Source organism: Fundulus heteroclitus, unplaced genomic scaffold (genome assembly GCF_011125445.2).
Source record: "Fundulus heteroclitus isolate FHET01 unplaced genomic scaffold, MU-UCD_Fhet_4.1 scaffold_122, whole genome shotgun sequence".
Taxonomy (NCBI): domain Eukaryota; kingdom Metazoa; phylum Chordata; class Actinopteri; order Cyprinodontiformes; family Fundulidae; genus Fundulus; species Fundulus heteroclitus.
The window spans coordinates 645,001-663,454 of NW_023396534.1; the positions used below are offsets into that span (position 1 = coordinate 645,001).

The 18,454-nt window shown below is 43.5% G+C and overlaps 3 protein-coding genes and 1 long non-coding RNA gene across 7 annotated transcripts in view; all 4 read left to right on the forward strand.

Annotated features, from left to right (window-relative positions):
- Positions 1–202, forward strand: part of LOC118558310 (kinesin-like protein KIF20B) — an 11,172-nt gene extending 10,970 nt beyond the window's left edge. Inside the window, exon 6 of the mRNA XM_036128835.1 lies at positions 93–202. The gene's annotated coding sequence lies outside the window, so the exon portion shown is untranslated. The remainder of the gene's footprint in view (positions 1–92) is intronic.
- The window catches only part of LOC118558303, an 8,192-nt gene extending 6,419 nt beyond the window's left edge, over positions 1–1,773 (forward strand). The window contains exons 7-9 of the mRNA XM_036128824.1: positions 98–425; positions 1,225–1,583; positions 1,744–1,773. Coding sequence (XP_035984717.1) covers positions 98–425; positions 1,225–1,583; positions 1,744–1,759 — 703 coding nt within the window. The 3' untranslated portion in view covers positions 1,760–1,773. The remainder of the gene's footprint in view (positions 1–97; positions 426–1,224; positions 1,584–1,743) is intronic.
- Positions 1,774–4,058: 2,285 nt separating this feature from the next.
- Positions 4,059–17,610, forward strand: LOC118558305. 4 transcript variants are annotated; one of them, XM_036128828.1, is made up of 4 exons: positions 4,059–4,515; positions 4,591–4,777; positions 12,509–12,553; positions 16,787–17,610. In XM_036128828.1, exons 1-4 carry the CDS (start codon positions 4,462–4,464, stop codon positions 16,840–16,842), a joined length of 342 nt encoding a protein of 113 aa, XP_035984721.1. In that variant the 5' UTR covers positions 4,059–4,461; the 3' UTR covers positions 16,843–17,610. The 4 variants fall into 4 exon arrangements, 3 of the variants coding, with proteins under 3 accessions (XP_035984721.1, XP_035984722.1, XP_035984720.1); XM_036128829.1 differs by lacking the exon at positions 16,787–17,610 and adding an exon at positions 12,833–13,176; XR_004928289.1 differs by lacking the exon at positions 16,787–17,610 and having other exon boundaries at positions 4,605–4,777; positions 12,509–12,810.
- Positions 6,957–8,258, forward strand: LOC118558316. Its single transcript, XR_004928304.1, has 2 exons — positions 6,957–7,449; positions 7,577–8,258. It is a non-coding gene; the product is annotated as an uncharacterized LOC118558316 (long non-coding RNA).
- Positions 17,611–18,454: the final 844 nt, after the last annotated feature.

An 18,454-nucleotide genomic window follows, 5' to 3' on the forward strand; every position in this document is an offset into this window, starting at 1 on the left:
TATAATATGCTTGTGCTGCACTAAACTAAATGGTGGAAAATGTCCTGCATCCCTTTAATAAACACTGAGCAGAGCTCTTTTCCTGTCTGTAGCGTAGCGACTCATGTGACTACAGAGTGGTCATCCTGATGCGGGAGAGAACTCAGGGCAACAGCGTCACGCAGCTTCACAAGAAGCTGCAAGAGGAGCACAGCGCAGCGTGGACCCGCCGCACGCTGGACTACTTTGCTGCCTGTGAGCCCTTCACTGACTCCTGTCTGGTCGAGCCGCCAGTGTTCTCTGCCCCCCCGCCCCTCCCGGCCCTCCCTAAACCCAAGTGGCTTCTGGCTGTGTACGCCAGGGACGTCCTGTCACGGCTGCCTGAGGTAAAGGCCAGAATAACCTCTGTGTTTGGCTCCGTGCTCAAGATGGACTCCACCAAAAAGGTAAAAACAATCAAATGTGAATGATTGTAATTGCTTTTATTCATTCATATATTTTATATATATATATATATATATATATATATATATATATATATATATATATATATATCAGGGTTCCCGCGGATCCTTAAAAAGTCTTAAAAGGCATTGAATTCTGTAATATAAAACTAAGGCCTTAATTGGCATTAAAATGTCTTAAATCAGTCTTTCTTAGGTCTTAAAATTGTTACCAGGTCATAAATAGGATTTAGTTTTTGTAATCCTTACCAAACAGTAAAATAATTGACACAATTATATATATTTTTAATTTACCGAAAGGCTCAATGTAACTATTATCGGTTCCGTCCCGATAGCGGAAGCAATAAAAACTGTTGCGACCGGACCATAGCTGCGAAAAAGAGTTGGCACTGGTTATGTTGTGGTTTTTAATACTGATTTATAGTTTATTTTAGTAGGGAACAAAACAAAGGTTGTGCATTCAGTTCAGTAGTTGTTAAAAATATATCTGTAATTTGTGTGTTTTTTAGCGTTATTCCTATATGGAATGTTTTTCAAACTTTTAAACATGTCTACTGGGCCACAAAGTAATGGTTTATGTTAAAATAAACATTTGGGTGAAGTTGTCGCAACCAGGTTTATCTTGTTTATCGTGAAGTTGGTCTTAACTTTTTATTTCAAGTGGCATTAAAAAGTCTTAAAAAGTCTTGAATTTAACTTCCCTTATGCTGTAGGAACCCTGATATATATCTAGATAGATAGGTGTATGCGTGTTTATTTTACAGTTTTTTTTTTTACATAGGTTACCAAGAAAGTGGCCGGTGCAGCTGCCAACACAGCTGGGTGGTGCACCAATGTGGGCAACGAGCACGGCCAGGTTCTGGTGTGGGTCCTGACAGCAGCAGAGGGCCATGGACTGTGGCCCATGGCGGCTGGTCTTATGAGGCGCTACAGGGAGGCAGGAGTGGCGCCTCCTGTCATAATGTATGTGGAGCGGGACTGCTGCAGCCCCCACGGACAGTCACAGGTCAGGGCCATGTTCGCTGAGTGGAGGGAGCTTCAGGTGCGCCTGGACATCTGGCACTTCATGCGGCGTTTTGCAGCAGGAGTCACCACTGAGGCTCATCAGCTGTATGGAATATTCATGGCTCGACTGTCCAGGTAAAGTCTTCATCTTGTTTGTATATTTATTGTCTAAAGTAGGGGTGTCAAACATACGGCCCGCGGGCCGGATCCGGCCCGCCAAACAATTTAGTCCGGCCCTGTGGCTAAATGCATTATCATTATAAAAAAAAAAAATTTTTTTTTTTTTTTTTCCCAGTGTCCTGTCTCAATAAGATGCCACAAAGAGCTCATCATATTTGACTTTCACAAGTGGACAAGATAAAAGGAAGAGAATGATAAAACAATTATTGAAAAAAACATGTACTTCATTTAATTGAAAATCTGCAGTTCCTATATTGTCCACGAGGGGCGCTGTGTTTTAATTAGCAGATTAAGCTTCAGGTGTGGAAAAATTCAATCATTTCAATCATCATTTCTTAATTTTTATCTGTTTGATGTATTTTGTCATGCAGGACAGTGTTTTTAAGTTCCAAAAAATGTGAATAAATGTTTTTCAACATTGTACAATCACTGTGATCAGTTCTTATGCATAATGCACAAGTAAATGTTTAACTGAGTAAAAGTATTGTTGAAATTGCACATACTTTTCTTAAAAACGCTGAGGTTATTCATAAGATATTGTGTAAAAGTGAAATTAACTTAATATAAAAATCAACAAGTCCACTTTTATTAGTTTTATTTAATCTTGCAATGAGTTAACTCGTGTGGCCCTCTTGAGATCAGATTAAGCTGAATGCGGCCCCTCAACCAAAATGAGTTTGACACCCCTGGTCTAAAGTCTAAGTCTAACAGAGAACATGAACTCTGTCCAGGTGCATCTCTGAGCTGATCCGGCAGATGTTGCTGCTCTTAGGCTGGCCAAGCAGGGGCAGCTTCTGGCCCAGGGAGTTGGTCCAGTCTCTGAGAAGGCCCTGGACCAGATGATCACCAGGAGGGAGTTGGCTCTTCACTGCTGCAAGAGGACCAGGGGAGCAGAGGAGACAGCCAGGAGGATCAAGGCCCTGGTCGATGAGATGGACAGTGAGAAGGGGAGGGACACTCTGGGAGGACCACTGGTGGACCACGAGTGCATTCAGCAGGTCTGGAAGGAGCAGCAGAGACACATCACCTGTATTCAGGACCCAGAGGGCTTCTCTCTGTACCTGAAGACAGGCACACTGAAGAAGGGTGGTGTGGACCTCTGCTGCTACCGCTGTGCTCGTGGCTCCACCTCCTTGGAGTCCTTCCACCTCCATCTAAATCGCTTCATCCCAGGTGGCTGATTTTATCTTTTAATGTTGTTGTTTTAAACGCAGAGAGTAAAAGTCATCTTCTTGGTTTCCCCTGCAGGGACCAGTGCCAGCGACGCCCACTTCCAGGCCGACCTCCTGGAGGGTCTGATGCTGGAACCAGGACCGCATGGAGGAAGCTGTGAGCTGAGGATCTACAGCAGCGCTGAGAGGGAGGCCATGGACCGACTCAGCTTGGACGAGCGCTACCAGCCTCCTGGGTCACATACAGGCAAGAATGATTAACCTTAACTCAGACGTGTTGGCAGAAGAAAAAACTGTTCTAGTGGTTTCTCTGGAGATGCATCCATGGTTTGCTGATGCCGACGTCTTTCCACCAACCAACACTGACATGCAGCGCTAAAAGGAATCCTCCATTTTAAAAGCACAGAAACCAAAGCAACACATTTAGTGGTAAAAGATGTTTTTATTCTTCCTGATGAATAAACAAAGTCTAAAGCAGGTCAGAGACTGAAAGAGCCTGGAGTTTCATCACTTTCTACTTTCACTTTTTACTCTGCTACTTTCCACCACTATGGAGTGCATGTTTGAATACTTCCTTAGTTCACATTCTTGACTAATAATCTGTATTCTGCGTTCTTCTACAGGGGAGCTTCTTGGGATGGAGTACCTTTACAGTCAGTCTGGTCGTTCGCTGACTGTAATGGACAACCCAGAGGAAGAGGATCGGCTGGTGGAGCTGATGGATGATGAGGCGGTGCGCGATGAAGGCTTTGTGGAGGAGGAACCCGAGAACCTGACCGTGCCCGTCCTCTTTGCTCCAGAACACAGCAGCGTCCAGCAGGCCTCCAGCCCCTCTTCCTCTGCACCGTCCACATCCAGCCGAGGAGATCTACGTCAGCGCCTCAACCAGAGTCCTCCTCTGTCTCCTCCTCTGCCTCCTCCTCTGCCTCCTCCTCTGTCTCCTCCTCTGTCTCCTCCTCTGTCTCCTCCTCTGTCTCCTCCTCTGCCTCCTCCTCTGTCTCCTCCTCTGCCTCCTCCTCTGCCTCCTCCTCTGCCTCCTCCTCTGCCTCCTCCCCTGCAGCGCTCTGTCCAGCCAACTGGAGCCTCTGGTCCTGCAGCATCAGCTGGGTCCAGCGTTGCAGACCAGGCCCCTGTGAGTAGACGACACGTTAGCTTCAGTGCAACATCACTGAGATTTTACATGCTGTGATGTATTTTGTATTTTAATACTTTCATGCAGGCTGCAGTCCTCGGACCTGACGGCATCCCAGTTCTGGGATAAGGTCCAGGACTTGGCCGAGTACCTGGTGACCCTGCGTCAGGCTCTCTACCTGGACGAGCAGCAGGTCAGAGGTCATCTGCCTGTGACCTCTGACCTGGACAAGAGGAGGATCAATTACCAACCCAGGCACCAAGCCAAGCTGGCACACGGCCGCTTTAAGGCCCCCAAGAATACGGGCGTCACCCCGGGTGTGGACAGTGTCAAGAGGAGCCTGATTGGTCCTCCAGGGGGACCGGCTCAGTGGCCCAGCACCAGTCGTCTAGTTGAGGCTCTGTGCATTAAATTGTGTTCATTGCACAAGTCCCCAACAAAAAAGGATGGAGTGCGGCTTCCTCGGTGGACCAAAGTTCTCACCGACTACCACCACATCTGAGACCTGGTGCTGGACTGCCCCCCCCTGATGGAGGCCACCTCTCTGCAGCTTTTTGTCCTCAATCAGAGGACTGACACAGTGGTAAGCACAATGCTTATTTTTTTTTTACTTTGACATTTGAAATAAAAGTATCACATTTAATTGTAATGGTGACAGTTTTCTGATTGCAGGTTTAATCGAAGGGAGAGCACGCAGGAGATTAGTGTCCTCACCCAGGGCCTTGCTGCAGAGGACCACATCGTTGTGGCCAGCTCACAGCTGCCTCCTCCGCGGGAGAAGCTGGACGAAGCGCCGTCCCCCTCAGGACTCCAGCATGAGTTTGCTCTCCCGCCAAACAGAGCAGGTAAGGCTCCTAAGCTGCGGCCAGGCAGACGACCTGCTAGTGCCACCGTCGTGCAGCCCGTCACCCCAGCAGTTCCTCTTCCTATCCCAGCTCAGCTTCTTTTATTGAACCCTGGGTCGACAGTGATGGCAGCAGGTCATCACAGGGCTGCTCCTCCCCTGGCTCCTTATTTAACACCTGCCACACAGGTGGCTCCTGCACCCACTGCTCCTGCGTCTGTGTCCCGCTTCACTGAGAGGAACAGGCGACGCAGGGCAGAAGAGGAGGCCACCGGGAGCCAGAAACGAAAGTATGTGCGAGAAGTGGCTTTTAACAAGTGCAGCAAATGTGGGCAGCCAAAAACAAAAGAGTTTGGCCACAGCCGATTTGGCAGCGCCACTTTCTGCCCCAGTGCTTCAGGGGCAAATCCTTGGAGCAGTGGCTGGTAGAACAGCGGCAGCTGAAGAAACCGGGAAACCCACCCTAATAATGATGATAATAATAATAATAATGATTATAATAGTAACAAAACCAATAACATGTAAATATATATATATATATATATTAGGGCTGGGCAAGTTAACGCGTTAATTTCGCGTTAACTCATTAGACTATTAACGGCGATATTTTCTTTAACGCGCGTTAACGCATGTTGCTCACATGCTTTTATTTTGTGAAGGTCTGTCCAACTTCCGTTTGTGTGTGCCGCACTTCCGTTTCAGCGCTTCCCTCGGCCAAATAACATTAGTTTGACTGAAATGATCAACTGTCGCAGCAACAGTGTCAAAACTTGCAGAGCAATGGAAGTGGCGGGTCAGGGCCACAGCTTCAAACTATTCATGAGTGAGTGGATGATACAAAGAAGTGGCCTCATATAACGTACCGAGGACATTTTAACCTGTTTTGTGTCGTTACTTGGTGCGGACGGCTCTGCTGTGCGACTTTACCGAAGCGAACCTCCGCAGTGAAAGAGTTGGATCGGTGTTAATAAATATCAACATGGATGACCTGGTATTCATGGAGGCTGATGTCCGTTCAAGCTAAAACTAGTCCGACGTTCACGCTGCTGGATTCTGACTGCATCAATCGGCTCTACGAGACCTCAGAGCGCTCTGATGCTGCGGCTCCAGGGAAAGCCTTCAGTCATGCAGCGGCGACTTATGGAAGGTAGGCTGATGAATTATCTGATTCAGAAACATACTGGCCGTTGGCTCGTTGTGATTAGATTGCTGGTCAGTTAATTTTGTAATGTTTGGGATTTAACTGATGTTATGAGAGGATATCAAAACATTAGCTTACCTGTCTCCTCTCCTCTTGACGTCTCCTGGTTTTGTTTTTTTATGGAACTTCGCAGCCCAGACACTTTTCTGGCGTCATGTGGTCTTATGTTGGTCTTTTGTCCACAAAATGAAAAAAACATAGGGTCGCTTCGGTGGTTTCTTCAGATTTTAAGCTTTTAACCACAGGCGAAGGGATTCCTCATTCTTCGGCTGAGGGTGAATGAAGTAGGGCGCCTCGTATCCACAGCTTTTGTACACGGTCGATGATTAAAACACTCCTGCTCCACGTAAACCTTTCTTTTACACCCGTTACTATGACAACCTCTAACCACACAAACGATCCCGGTCTTCCTCGAAGTCATAATGACGAGTAATTTGAGACGAAGTAGCCGCATGAGCCGCTTCTCAGATAGCTAAACACTGACAGGAAGTGAGCGGGCGGAAGTCTCGCCCAAACAAACGTCAACTCGCTGCCTCCATGTTTCCGTCAAAAATAAGGTGGATATGCACGCGAGAAAGCAACAACAAAAAAACCGCTTGTCAACGTCAAATAAACGCAAGCAACGCAAGCATATCGAGTTAGCAAGCATTTCAGTTTAAAGTTCTTCCAGCATCGAATATGACAGAAACAAGTTAGTTGTAACCACTGCCAAGTTAAACTTTGGTGTTGAACATAAAATGGTAATGCTGCTCCCTGCTGTTACCTCAGAAATTGCCTGTTTTTGGTAGATTTTTTCCCCATAAAGAGAATTCCCTGTCAGTGGCAATAAGCTTTAATTTATTATTATTGCTATTTTTTGTTTTACATGTTTAAGTTGAGCTTTACACTAAATATGTGTTACTGATAAGTGCTACAAATGTTACAACACTTTTGTTCATATGGCAGCAGAACATTAAAATAAAAGTGCTCTTTACACTACTTTTGAATTCATTCTTGGAGTTTGTAAATACAATGCGATTAATCAGGGCGATTAATCGCGATTAAATATTTTAATCGTTGCCCAGCCCTAAAAATAATGAAGGTTACTACTTCATATCACGGGTTCTTTTAGGAACGTAACCCCTGTGAGAAACGAGGGTTCACTGTAACCGTATACGTCTAATAAAAGCTTCCTGAAGGGTCCCGGCCCAGACGGGCTCTGAAAGACAACAAGTGTCTCAGTTTCCAGTCATTCTGCAGAATAAAAACTGTTTTAATGGTCTGAAGGAAAATGCAGCTGAAAGCAACAAAGTCCATTAATGGAGAAAATGAGGAGCTTTTCTGTGCAGTGAGGTTTGATGTGCTGAAGGCAGCAGTGATGGAGCTCCCAGTGAGGACCGTCCTCCAGGAGGAAACCTCAGAGATGTGAGGAACCTGGAGATGAGCTGAGTCCACCATGAAGACATCAGCAGCTTACATCTTAAAGTTGCAGTGTGAGAGTCAAATTTCAACTTTTAAAACAAATCTGAATAAACAGTAGACCCAGGTTAAAACCTTGTTGCCAGTCCTTGCCTGTCCTGTATCTTGTCTGACTTCATGCAACCACTTCCCTCCCTTCAGCCAGGCTGAGGAAAAGACTCCACCGTCAAAGCTTCAGTGCAGTTCAGCTGTCCTCGTTTCAGCTGGTTGTGCCTCAATGGACAAATAGCTGTCATTTCTTATTTCATGCTAATCTTTGATGTGAAACCAACATCTTTTCTGTCAATAAGAAAAGTTCTTTTGGAGTTTCATCAGTTTTCAGGAAACCGGTTTATAAATGAAGGACTTTGTGCTGAAAGCTTGAAAAAAAGCATGAATTTAACGTCCTGAAGACTCACTGCTGCAGGGAGCAAAGGTGAAGAGAAGACGAAGAGTTTGATTAAATATGAGGTCAATGTTGCAAAGGTTTCTTTATAAAAATAAAATCTGAGATCTCTTTTAACTGGGCGGTTACCTATGCTTCCTAAATGTCTTCAGAGTCCAGACCAAATGTGAAATAAAGAAATGAGACCTTGATATCCCAGAGCAACGATGGCACAGTGCCCGCTTGAAAGCATTTTTTACCTCCGTCAGTCAACAGAACATTGAAATAGTTGATTTTTTATTTGACTTTGCAGGACTGTAACATAAATTGCAACCTGAATTGTTGAGAAATGTTCCTAACCGGGCACTGAAGTGTCAAAGCAACTGGAAATAAAAATCTGCCAAATGTCAAAAAGCCTTTAAAAGCATTTTCAGCAGAGTTGGTCAGAAAATTATTGCTTAACAAAAAAAAAGAAGCTTTCATTTAGAAAACATCTGTAATCCAGTCCAGATAAAATGTTGCAGCTTTAAGCTGATTTTACATTAAAGAATGAAAAATTGATACAACAAAATTATCTTTAGCCTACGTGTATTTTCTCCACCTGGGGGTTAAAGGTCATCAAAGTATTTATTTCTGCTGTCAGAGCTCAACAGTAAAAACCTCATCAGCATAAAGATGCAAATTAGCATCAACACGTTCAGACCCACATAAACAATAAAAGGAACCAAGCATTGAACCCTGTGGCGCCCCCTGGTGGACGAGAAATCGATCAGAAGCGCCGTGAAAACCGCCTGTCTGGCTGCAATGCGCGCTCCCGACACCGCCGGTCTGGCTGCAATGCGCGCTCCCGACACAGGGAACAGAATTTAGCGCAGCACCTGTTTCCTGCAACTTTTATTTGTGTCCCTGGTCCGACACGCCTGAGTCAAATAATCCGGTAATTATCAGGACTCTGGAGAACCTGACTGCAGACTGAGGAGCTGATTGTTCCATTTGATTCAGGCGTGATGGACCAGAGAACCTCTAAAAGTTTCAGGACACCGGCCCTCCAGGACTGGAGCTGGACACCGTTGGAACAGGAACCTGAAGCTGAAAATGTGGGACTGTCCCTTTAAGAGGAGCAGCAGGACGCCGTGCACGCTGCGGCTCCGTGTGCGCGTTCACACGTTTCCTGTGTAAAACTAAAAGTCCAGAATAGGAAGAAGTTGTGATGTGGAAATGTTCCATGTGGTTCTGTTGTTGGTGTTGGTTCAGCTTCTGGTTTGGTGCCGCAGGAGTTTAGCTAGAAAAGTAAAAACTGGTCTTCAGTCTGTCCAAGTCAGCAGTTTGGAAGTAAAGAAGCTGATTTTAGTCCCAGACTGTCAGCGTCGGCTCTTCTTTCATTCTCAACGTGTTTTCAAGGTTTGGAAAGATGGAGCAGAAATATCATTTCATCATTGCTTTGAGTTTCTGCTGCTGATTTATTCAACTAAAGAACAAAATCTGTCATTTAAAAACATGTCAGAAAGAAGATGGAAATGTTTTACTGTAAATTAGGACTTTTTGAAAGTCAGTGTTGATAGATAAAAATCTGTTTTATTGAAATAATAAAAATTGATCAGAGGAACAGAAGAGAAGCAAATGAATCAAACACAGAAGAAGAAAATCTGTTTATTTCACATTAAAACACATGAAGTAGAACTGCAGCAAATAAACAAAAGGAAGATTTAACATGTGAATGTAAAAAGTGTTTAGAAAAATAGGAGCCGACAGAAACAGATAATGTCCAGAGATTGAGAAAAACTGGCCAACATTTCAATGAAATCTGACTGATGAATGAAAGTAAAAAACCAAGAGAGAAAGTCAACATGCTGATATTCAGAGTGAAGCTTTGACTGGAAACAGGCAGAAAAACAACATGTGGATCCTGGAATAATCCCAGCTTCCATCTTTAAAGGACTGGAAGAGGAAGAAGTTTCCAAGGAATCATTTAGAAGAGTTTCACAAAGAAACAGATTGAATCCATGAATGTGAAAACGTGTTTCTGAGTGAAAGAGACAGACATGAACAGACTGAACTATCTGTTCAACAGGGAGAGGCTTTCTCTGACAGGAGGAGACTCTTTAGACTCAATCAGCACAGAAACACTGAGGAACCAGAACTGAACCAGAACCAGAACCCAAAGCCAGGGAGCAGAGGTTCAGTGAATGTGGTGTTGAAGGTGTGGAGGTGGATCAGTGAGTCAGAGGAGACTCTGTAGAAGGACAGAATACCAGCAGGACAGTCCACATACACTGCTACTCTGTAGGAGACGGAGGAGGAGGAGATAGATGTTTGTCTGTTATTGTGACGGACAGAGTAACCACGATCATCAGAGCATCTCAGACTCCAGGAATGATCATTATATCCAAACACACAGTCATTAATGTCTCCTCTCCTCCTGATTCTTCTGTAACTCACTGATATATAAACGTCTCCTCTCCACTCGACCTCCCAGTAACAGCGACCAGTCAGACCAGTTCTACACAGCAGCTGAGGAGGATCATCATCAAATCTGTCTGGATGATCAGGATATGACTGAAGCTCCTTCACTAGTGTCACCTTCCTGTTGTCTTCAGACAGTCTGAGTTTTCTGCTCATTGTTTTTGTGTCGACTGTGAGTTGACAGGAATCTGATGGAGAGAACAAAGACAATCCAGCTGCAGTTATTGATCATTTATTGACACTTTGATGATGACTCCTGAATGAGTGATGGACAGTTTGAAGATGGTTGAATGTGAGCTGCTTTGTTGTCATGAATCAAATGAAAAACACACTTACACTTCCTCAGACCTGGTGTCAACCATCGGACTCCAGCAGGCTCCACCCTGAAAGGAGGAGGGGGGTCAGACCATCAGTCTCTTTCAGCAGCAAACATGGACATTACATGTCTCTCAGACACACATTGTCCTCCACTGAGAAAGGACCAGTCCAACATTTGGACACGTCCACTTGTTGTAAAAATCCAGAGAAAGAAAGAAGAGCTGAGAGCAGACAGACACCTGGGCTCTGATGATGATGATGATGATGATGATGATGATGATGAAACATTACAACCTGCAGTGGATTTAGTATCGCTGTGGGAAATTCACGTGCTCTGTGCTGCAGCGCTCTGATTGGCTGAGATCAGAAATGGAGCAGGTTTTAAAAGAGAAGGGCCGACCTCTTCATGAACTAAGTGACCCTCTGTGGCTGGCAGACCTGGCATCTTTAGTTGATCTTACGCATCGTCTGAATACACTGAACAAGAAGCTACAAGGCAAAGAACAGCTGGTGCCACACCTGTATGCACACCTGAAAGCCTTCTGGGTAAAGCTCCGCCTCTTTGAGACACAACTACGAGGCTTTAATGCTGCACACTTCCCTGCTCTGTCTGAAATCACGTCTGCTTTTCCAAAGGCCGACCTTTCTGCTAAAAAGGAGAAATATGTGTCTGTGATTGCATCTCTGCTGACAGAATTCAACCAGCGTCTCCAAGACTTTTCTGTCATTGAAAAACAAATCCAGCTGTTCTCCACCTCCTTCCTGGTGGATGCAGAAGAAGTGGAAGAGAGTCTGCAGTCAGAACTGATTGAAATGCAATGTGATGATTCTCTGCAGAGTCAACATCAGCTTCTCTCCCTCCCTGAATTCTTTCAGAGTTTGGATAATGCCAAGTTTCCTCTGATGAGACGCCACGCAGAAACAATGATGAGCCTGTTGGGCTCAACATCCAGATGTGAACAAAGATTTTCTCTGTTAAATCAGAACAAAAGCAGACTGAGAAGCAGAATGACTGACAGCATCTCTGTGAAGTCCTTCGTGTCTCAACCACCAAACTTTCTGCTGACATGTCAGCCATCCTTCAATCAAAGGACAGCATCACTGCTCCCACTGACTGCAATGTTCTTCACATTATAGCTGACTTAGAAATACACACAGTATTCATGTGGCAATATGGCACCTCTAGTGTAGCCCTTTGTTTAGTTTTCTGGATTTGGCCCTCACTATTAAAGTTTGGACACCCCTGGTATAAAGTGTTAATGTTCCCCCTTTTATTTAGGAAGATAAAAAAGGTGAATAAAATAAATCTACTTTAGGACCTTTAAATGAAATAAAGACAAGTAACAAGTGCTTCTCTGCATAAAACACTAAAATAAAAACACTCAGGGTGTCAATCTAAAATCACAGTTCAATAATATTTGCTTAAATGCTTATTAATTAAAGCTAAAGCCAGCAAACACCAAGCTAACCCTACGTTGCAGGCCTGTTTCCATGCTTGTGAATATGGAGACCAAACTCAGTGGTCGCTTCACTCAAAGAGCAAATAATAAACTAAAAAGGTCCCTTGTACCAGATGAATAATAATCCTAACAGAAACGCTCTGCTCCGTTTAGTCCTCCTCTCCTGTGGAAAAAACTCAGCTCCCACAGTCACGGCTCTGACTCCAATACTAGGCCACCTGCTTTATAAGTTTGGTTTTTATTAATTCTGCATTATTTTAACTACATGCGCTGTGTTTCTGTGCCTCAACGCTCTTACTGCTCCTCTCTCCTCCCTTCCCTCAGACCCAGGTGCTTTTATCAGCGGCCAGCCTTCAAAACGTGAATCTCTACGTTTAATGTCCTTCCACTTGTACCAAAATGTCCCAATTAAAGTCAATAGGAGAGTCAGTAGCTGTGTTTCATGCTATTTTGTTTTTAACCACACAGAACCAGCGGTGCTTCAATGGAATGCTGCCTTGCTCTTTAATTCAGGTGAGCATAATTACGTTAAATGTAATTTAGGTGTGGACTTTTAAGGGTCATTTTAAGGAACTTGTAACATCAGGGGCTTCAGCTCAGACCCATTATTCCTCCTCTTCCCTCTAAAGGAGCCCTTTACACTATTTATTTAGGCATTTTTCCCACTGTTTATTCCTCACGTGCAGAGCACCAATGGGGGTAAAATCTGCCCACCTCACCGCCTCAAACTGATATCATTAGTATAAATTATGCTGATACCAGACGTTACCATAAAAAGTGTTTTTTCTACAGTCACTTAGGAACCAGAGAGATGCAGAGCTTGAAAAGCTGCACCTTTACTCATCAACTCTGGGGATGCCATGCATAAAAAGTGCTATATTTCCTGTAGGATTCCCCAATAAAGACTATTAGTAGGCTAAAAGCGAAGCAGAAAGTCATTATTCCGTCCGCTCTGACCACAAACAAAACGCTCAGAGAACAACTTCAAACTGAGCCTTCAGCTTGGTAATTACGCACCAGAGCGCCCTGAGGAGAGCAATAGAGGAGATTTGTCTGGTCAGAGCAGAGACTGAGATGAGAAACCTGTGGCTGTGAAAGGTGATGATGGTTATAAACTGTAACAGGCTAGAAGTTCATGGAGCTGAAAAGAGGGAAACATCAGCAGCTGGATCAGCATAAAGACGCAGCGTGAAACCCTGAGTGCTTTAAGTGTTCCTGCTGAGGGGAAAATGTCAGACCATACAGGCTTGATGAAACTCAGCCTGATTCACCAATGAGGTTATAGATTTACACTGATAAACAAACCCATAGATTAATGTGGAACAGTGTAATAATACGGTCAATAAATTAAAACTATATAATTCAGTATTACTTAAACAGTTGTGGGTTTTTTTCTGTTTTAACCCACTAACTGAACAATAACGTGTAATACAAAAGTAATACATGTCTACTTCCATGTCTGGTCGGATAAAAATGAGACAGAGCTGACTGGACAGGTATTGTGCGAAATTCAGTTCCCCCGTGAAAATCTGTTCTCCCGGGAGCGCGCTTTGCAGTCAGAGAGGCGCGTCTGACCGTTTTCACGGCACTTCTAATTGAATTCTCGGTAAAACAACTCATCTAATCGTGTCAAGGTTGTAACATTCAGTTTAATCGGCAGCTGTTGTTTACAAAATTGTAAAATAAAAGTAAATAAATGCAATCTTTCGGGCATCTGAAATATCCATTCTCTCCTCTCCTACGCTGAAAACATACAAAAGAGCAAATTTTTCCAAATTCTCAAAAACTGTTATGTGTGATAGCATGTAGTACACAGTGTCATATTTCACATTACAACGAGTTTTACTAGGAAGTTGGAAAAAGACCGATTATCTTGCCGTTTAAAATAACACAAAACAGCGTAAGAAGACCTCATTTATTTATTTCTATTTTACAATTTAGTAAACAACAGCTGCCGATTAAACTGAATGTTATAACGTTGACATTTTTTTATAAGATGTTTTACCAAGAATTCAATTAGAAGCACCGTGAAAACGGCTGCAAAGCGCGTTCCCGACACAGGGGGAACAGATTTTCACACAACACCGGCTCCTCCAGGGTTCAGTAAGCAACGCCCCCAATTACACTCCCAGAACCCCTCCTCCAAAAATTAACATATTCTCTCTCTTAACTTTTGGTCCTTGTCTCCAACGTTTCCAGAGGTCCTCTAAATGCTTCCGGATGGCTCAGAGTTCTAGCTGGGTCCAATCTCTCGTTGTCCGGTTGGGTAACGATCCTCTACAAGCTCCTAGGTCCAGCTGAGTTAGCCTAGAGTCCATTAGCTAGCTTGTTAGCATCGGCTAGTTGCTATGCTAAGCTAGCGGCTAAACACAGTCCAAAAAGCTTCGAGTAGAAACTTCAGTGTCTTCTACCTCGGACTAAAGCTCACTGACTCACTGTGGATCATCGTGGGGACAAACCACGGCACACATTACTGTTTATAGTCCAAAGACAAGCCAGTTTAACATGGAGATGTTGACTTATGGCCGCCGAAGCGGATCTCTCTGCTGCGCTCTCTCACCCAAACTCATGATGCATTCACTGACTGCCGCAGCGTAGGAAAATACATATCTCACATGCACCGTTATTAAAATGAACTACAACTATGCAAATAGATGTTTGAACATGTTGTAAACATATTTTAAAGATAAACATTTTTAATAAAGAAGAAATTTTAATAAAGAATAAATTAATTAACCCTTTTTAAACTATTTAATGTTTATTAGCGTTTACTTCATAGACTTTTCACTACATCTCTTATTTAACTAAACTATATGTTCCTGATCCAAGCTGGATGAGTTCTGAATGGATGGGTCTGAGGGTTCAAAGCAGCTTTTAAATCCAACATATCACCAGAACCCAGTTCTGCATTGTTGGGTCTCACCTCAGACGGTCAGAGGGACCAACAAAGTTCTACCTCTTCAATCTGCTGCTCACTGCAGCCTTGAAATGCAGATCAACTGATTGGTTGAAGGCAGAACCTCCATCCTACAACTGGTGGTGCTGAAAGTTTGGGCCAGGTACCAAATGGAGAGAAGAACCAACCTGACCAGACTTTAAATGAATGTGTTCTATAGGCGTTGGGAACCTGCAGTAATGTTACTGATGCAATAAAACTAAAGGTAGTAATTAGTAATTGGATCATTGTTAGATGGAGGATCTGAGACTTTTTGACAACACAACTCTGACCCAAGACTGTTTGATGATGTGGTTGTTCTTTTTTTGTTGTTGTTTAGAAAATGTAAAATTGAATAAAATGAAGTTTAAGGTGTTTCATAGTGTGAATCTAACTGGTGAACTTCTCTTTCACAAATATATTCAGTTCCTATTCAGCACCATTAAAGACCCTCAGCCCTTTAATTTTCCCTGTGAGCCGTTCTTAGTGAGGAGAATATTACAGAAAACTGGGTAATGATCTCTGTCTGCAGACGAGTCGTCTAATAAATCCCATTTCACAACCAGCTGAAATATTCCTGGACACTAGTGTTAAATCAAGGACTGATCCATTTCCTGGATGAACATCTGTTCTGGACAATCTTCCATTATTCAACAGAATAAATTATTCTGTTGAATAATAAAATGTTATTCTACTATTTCTCCATTTTTATCTGTTCTGTTTCCTCCCCATAATATTCCATGTGTATTAAGGTCACCACATATTACTGATTATCTCCACCATTAATCTGCATTTACTGATTCAGATCTAACTTTTTACAAGGATTATAATAGTTAAATATAATTAATTAACCTAATTTATTATTCTCTCTATTACTACATATTCTAGATCAGTTCCTCTACTTATTTCTCCATGTTAGATGATCTTTTCTAAATATTGAACATCCTCCTCCTTTTTCTTCCTTCCTGTCACTGAAACATTTCCACTTATTCAGAAAACTAGTTACAGATTTATTTAGTCTTTTACACATTTTATCCATCTGTGCTTTTCTGAACACATTTAACACATTTTCACCTCTCATCACAACAACCTCCTGCCATCTTGGAGGAAAAGTCACCATGAATGATGTGACATTTCCTCTATAATCACACATGAACTCTGAGCTGCTGCTTTCAGCTCCGTACCTGGATCATCTAGTCTGGAGTCAAAGGGAAAGAAGGGAACCAAATCTCTGCAGCTCCAGATTTAGCTCCACAAATGTGATAAAATAAAAACTGAATAAAGTTATGACCAAAATGATTCTTAACTCTGGCTGATCTATTTTTTAAGTCTTTCTGCTCCAATCTTGCACAAGGTCAGCCCACAGCTTTCCACTATTTCTGGGGCAACAGACTGTTGTGGAAAATGTTATTGATGTATGTAACTCTGATCATATCTTGTCTGAATGCACCTGCATAACTTTCCCGTGATAAAGAAGCTCACATACTTACAGATTTACTGTGTTTCTACATCCAAGGATGTAGAGAGGAGGTGAGTTAGATAGGAACTGGATCGTACCAGTGGCTGCACTCCTCTGAAGATTACTCCCACTTTCTTTGTTAACCCAGAATGTATAAAAGTTTAGTGTTTTCTTTTTCTCTTTGCTGTGTTTCCTTTGTGAGTTAGGGGACAGAGACATTTAAACGCTTCTAGCCTTGGAATTAAATAACTTAGAGAGACAATGATGCATCTTTTCTCTTGATTAAAAATAAGTGGTGTGCTTACTTAATTGATAATTATTAATATCCACTACAATTTGGCGTTGTTGGCAGGTCCGATGTGCCAGGAGGACTGTGTGGTGAGGGATGAGGACGCTTGGCCAGCCTGAAGACTTCAGTCCACCTACGTTTAAAAAAGGGCATTCCTGAAACCTGCCAGCAGCTCCTGGCCGATCGGATCCCAATCCAAAAAACTTCTATGATCATTCCTGGGTGAGACACTACTCTAAGCCATTTTATTGCACATCAACCATCAACTCCTAATACTTATTTAATTTCACAGAGTTTTTAGAGTGAGAAGATCAGCATGAGGGCCTCGCCTTGTCAGGAGAACAGGGCTGGTCGATTGGTAACGATAGGACCAAGCTAAACAAAGGGTTTTGTGGGTGGTTTTAGCATTTCTACACCTCATAAAGGAGAAAGCCAGGACGAGGAGATGTGCTGCCTCTAGAGAAAAATGGGTTCTGAAACCTCAAAGGCCTCGGGGTGTCTCCCCCTCCTCCAGACTCTGTATTATATAAAATTATGAGGGGGAAAGGTAGATATTATGGTTTTCCACAGGGTGGAACGTTGAGCATAAATCAGTTAAATAAGGTTAAAAAGCTGATGGATGGAGACTGGGAGAAAAAGAAAAATAGGAAAAAGATTAACAAAGAGGATTTAGATCAGAGGGTAAAATGGGTAAAATGTTGAAATGAATGGAGTGCAGAAGCTGCAAGAAGAGAGAGAAAGTCTGAACTGAAACAGATTTCATAGGGAAAGGATTTATCTGGAGACGTGGGTAACAGGCGTGACAATGCTGGTGGTGCTGCTGATGACCCCATGTTTCCACCTCCATATAGACCTAGAGGTGCTTCACCCTCCTGTCCATATGATCCATTGCAGGTGGAGCTGCAGGCCCTGCAGGTGGCTGACCAGGATCCAGACTCCTGTCCTCCTCTGTGAAGACGTCAACCTGCTCAACAGCATGAGGACCGAGGCGAGGCTGAGGATCGGCGGTGATGTCATCAGTGTAGGAAAGAAAAAGAAAGTTGACTAAAGAGACACTGATCTGCACAAGGCTTCCCTAACCCTTTTTTCTGAGGAAGATCTGACCATCGTGGACATGGCCATGAACGCCGGAGCAAAGACTGTGTGTGTGGACATTGGTCCCGTTCTGATGCATGTCACAACTGTGGACAACTGGGACATTGGAAGAACGACTGCCTGCAGGAACCACAGCAGCCAGATGACAGCAACTGATGGGGGATCAGACACTGGATCAGGAGGCCAACCTCGTTGAGAAGGGACCTGCTAAGGAGTGTTAGGCTACACACACACACACACACACACACACACACACACACACACACACACACACACACCGCTACACCTGTGTTTGAATGCTGAAATGGTTCCTGCTTCTACTGATCCACATAGTTTACTCACAGAGGCCATCACAGACTTAGAATGTGCCACAGCTGTTACATCAGGCATGGATCTCCACACAGAGACCCCTGCCTTTAAATTAAATGCCTTTAAAAATGTTTTCTATGATGGAGATGGCCGAAGAAATTTCTTTTGTTGTTGATTCGGATATAACTCATCCTATTTTATATGCTAAATGTATCAAGGAGCAGCCAAAGCTCAGTGGCCGTTATGTTCATTCTGTCTCTGCTTCAGGTGAAACAGGGAAAGTTTCTCTGTTCCTTTAAAGTTTTCCACTCAGCAGGGAGTGCAGCT

Excerpts from the sequence above, each read along its gene's own strand:
- LOC118558305 (XM_036128827.1), top strand. The coding sequence starts at position 4,462 with ATGGAGGCCACCTCTCTGCAGCTTTTTGTCCTCAATCAGAGGACTGAC. Across the intron at positions 4,516-4,590 it reads ATCAGAGGACTGACACAGTG|TTTTCTGATTGCAGGTTTAA; the intron begins GTAAGCACAATG and ends TAATGGTGACAG.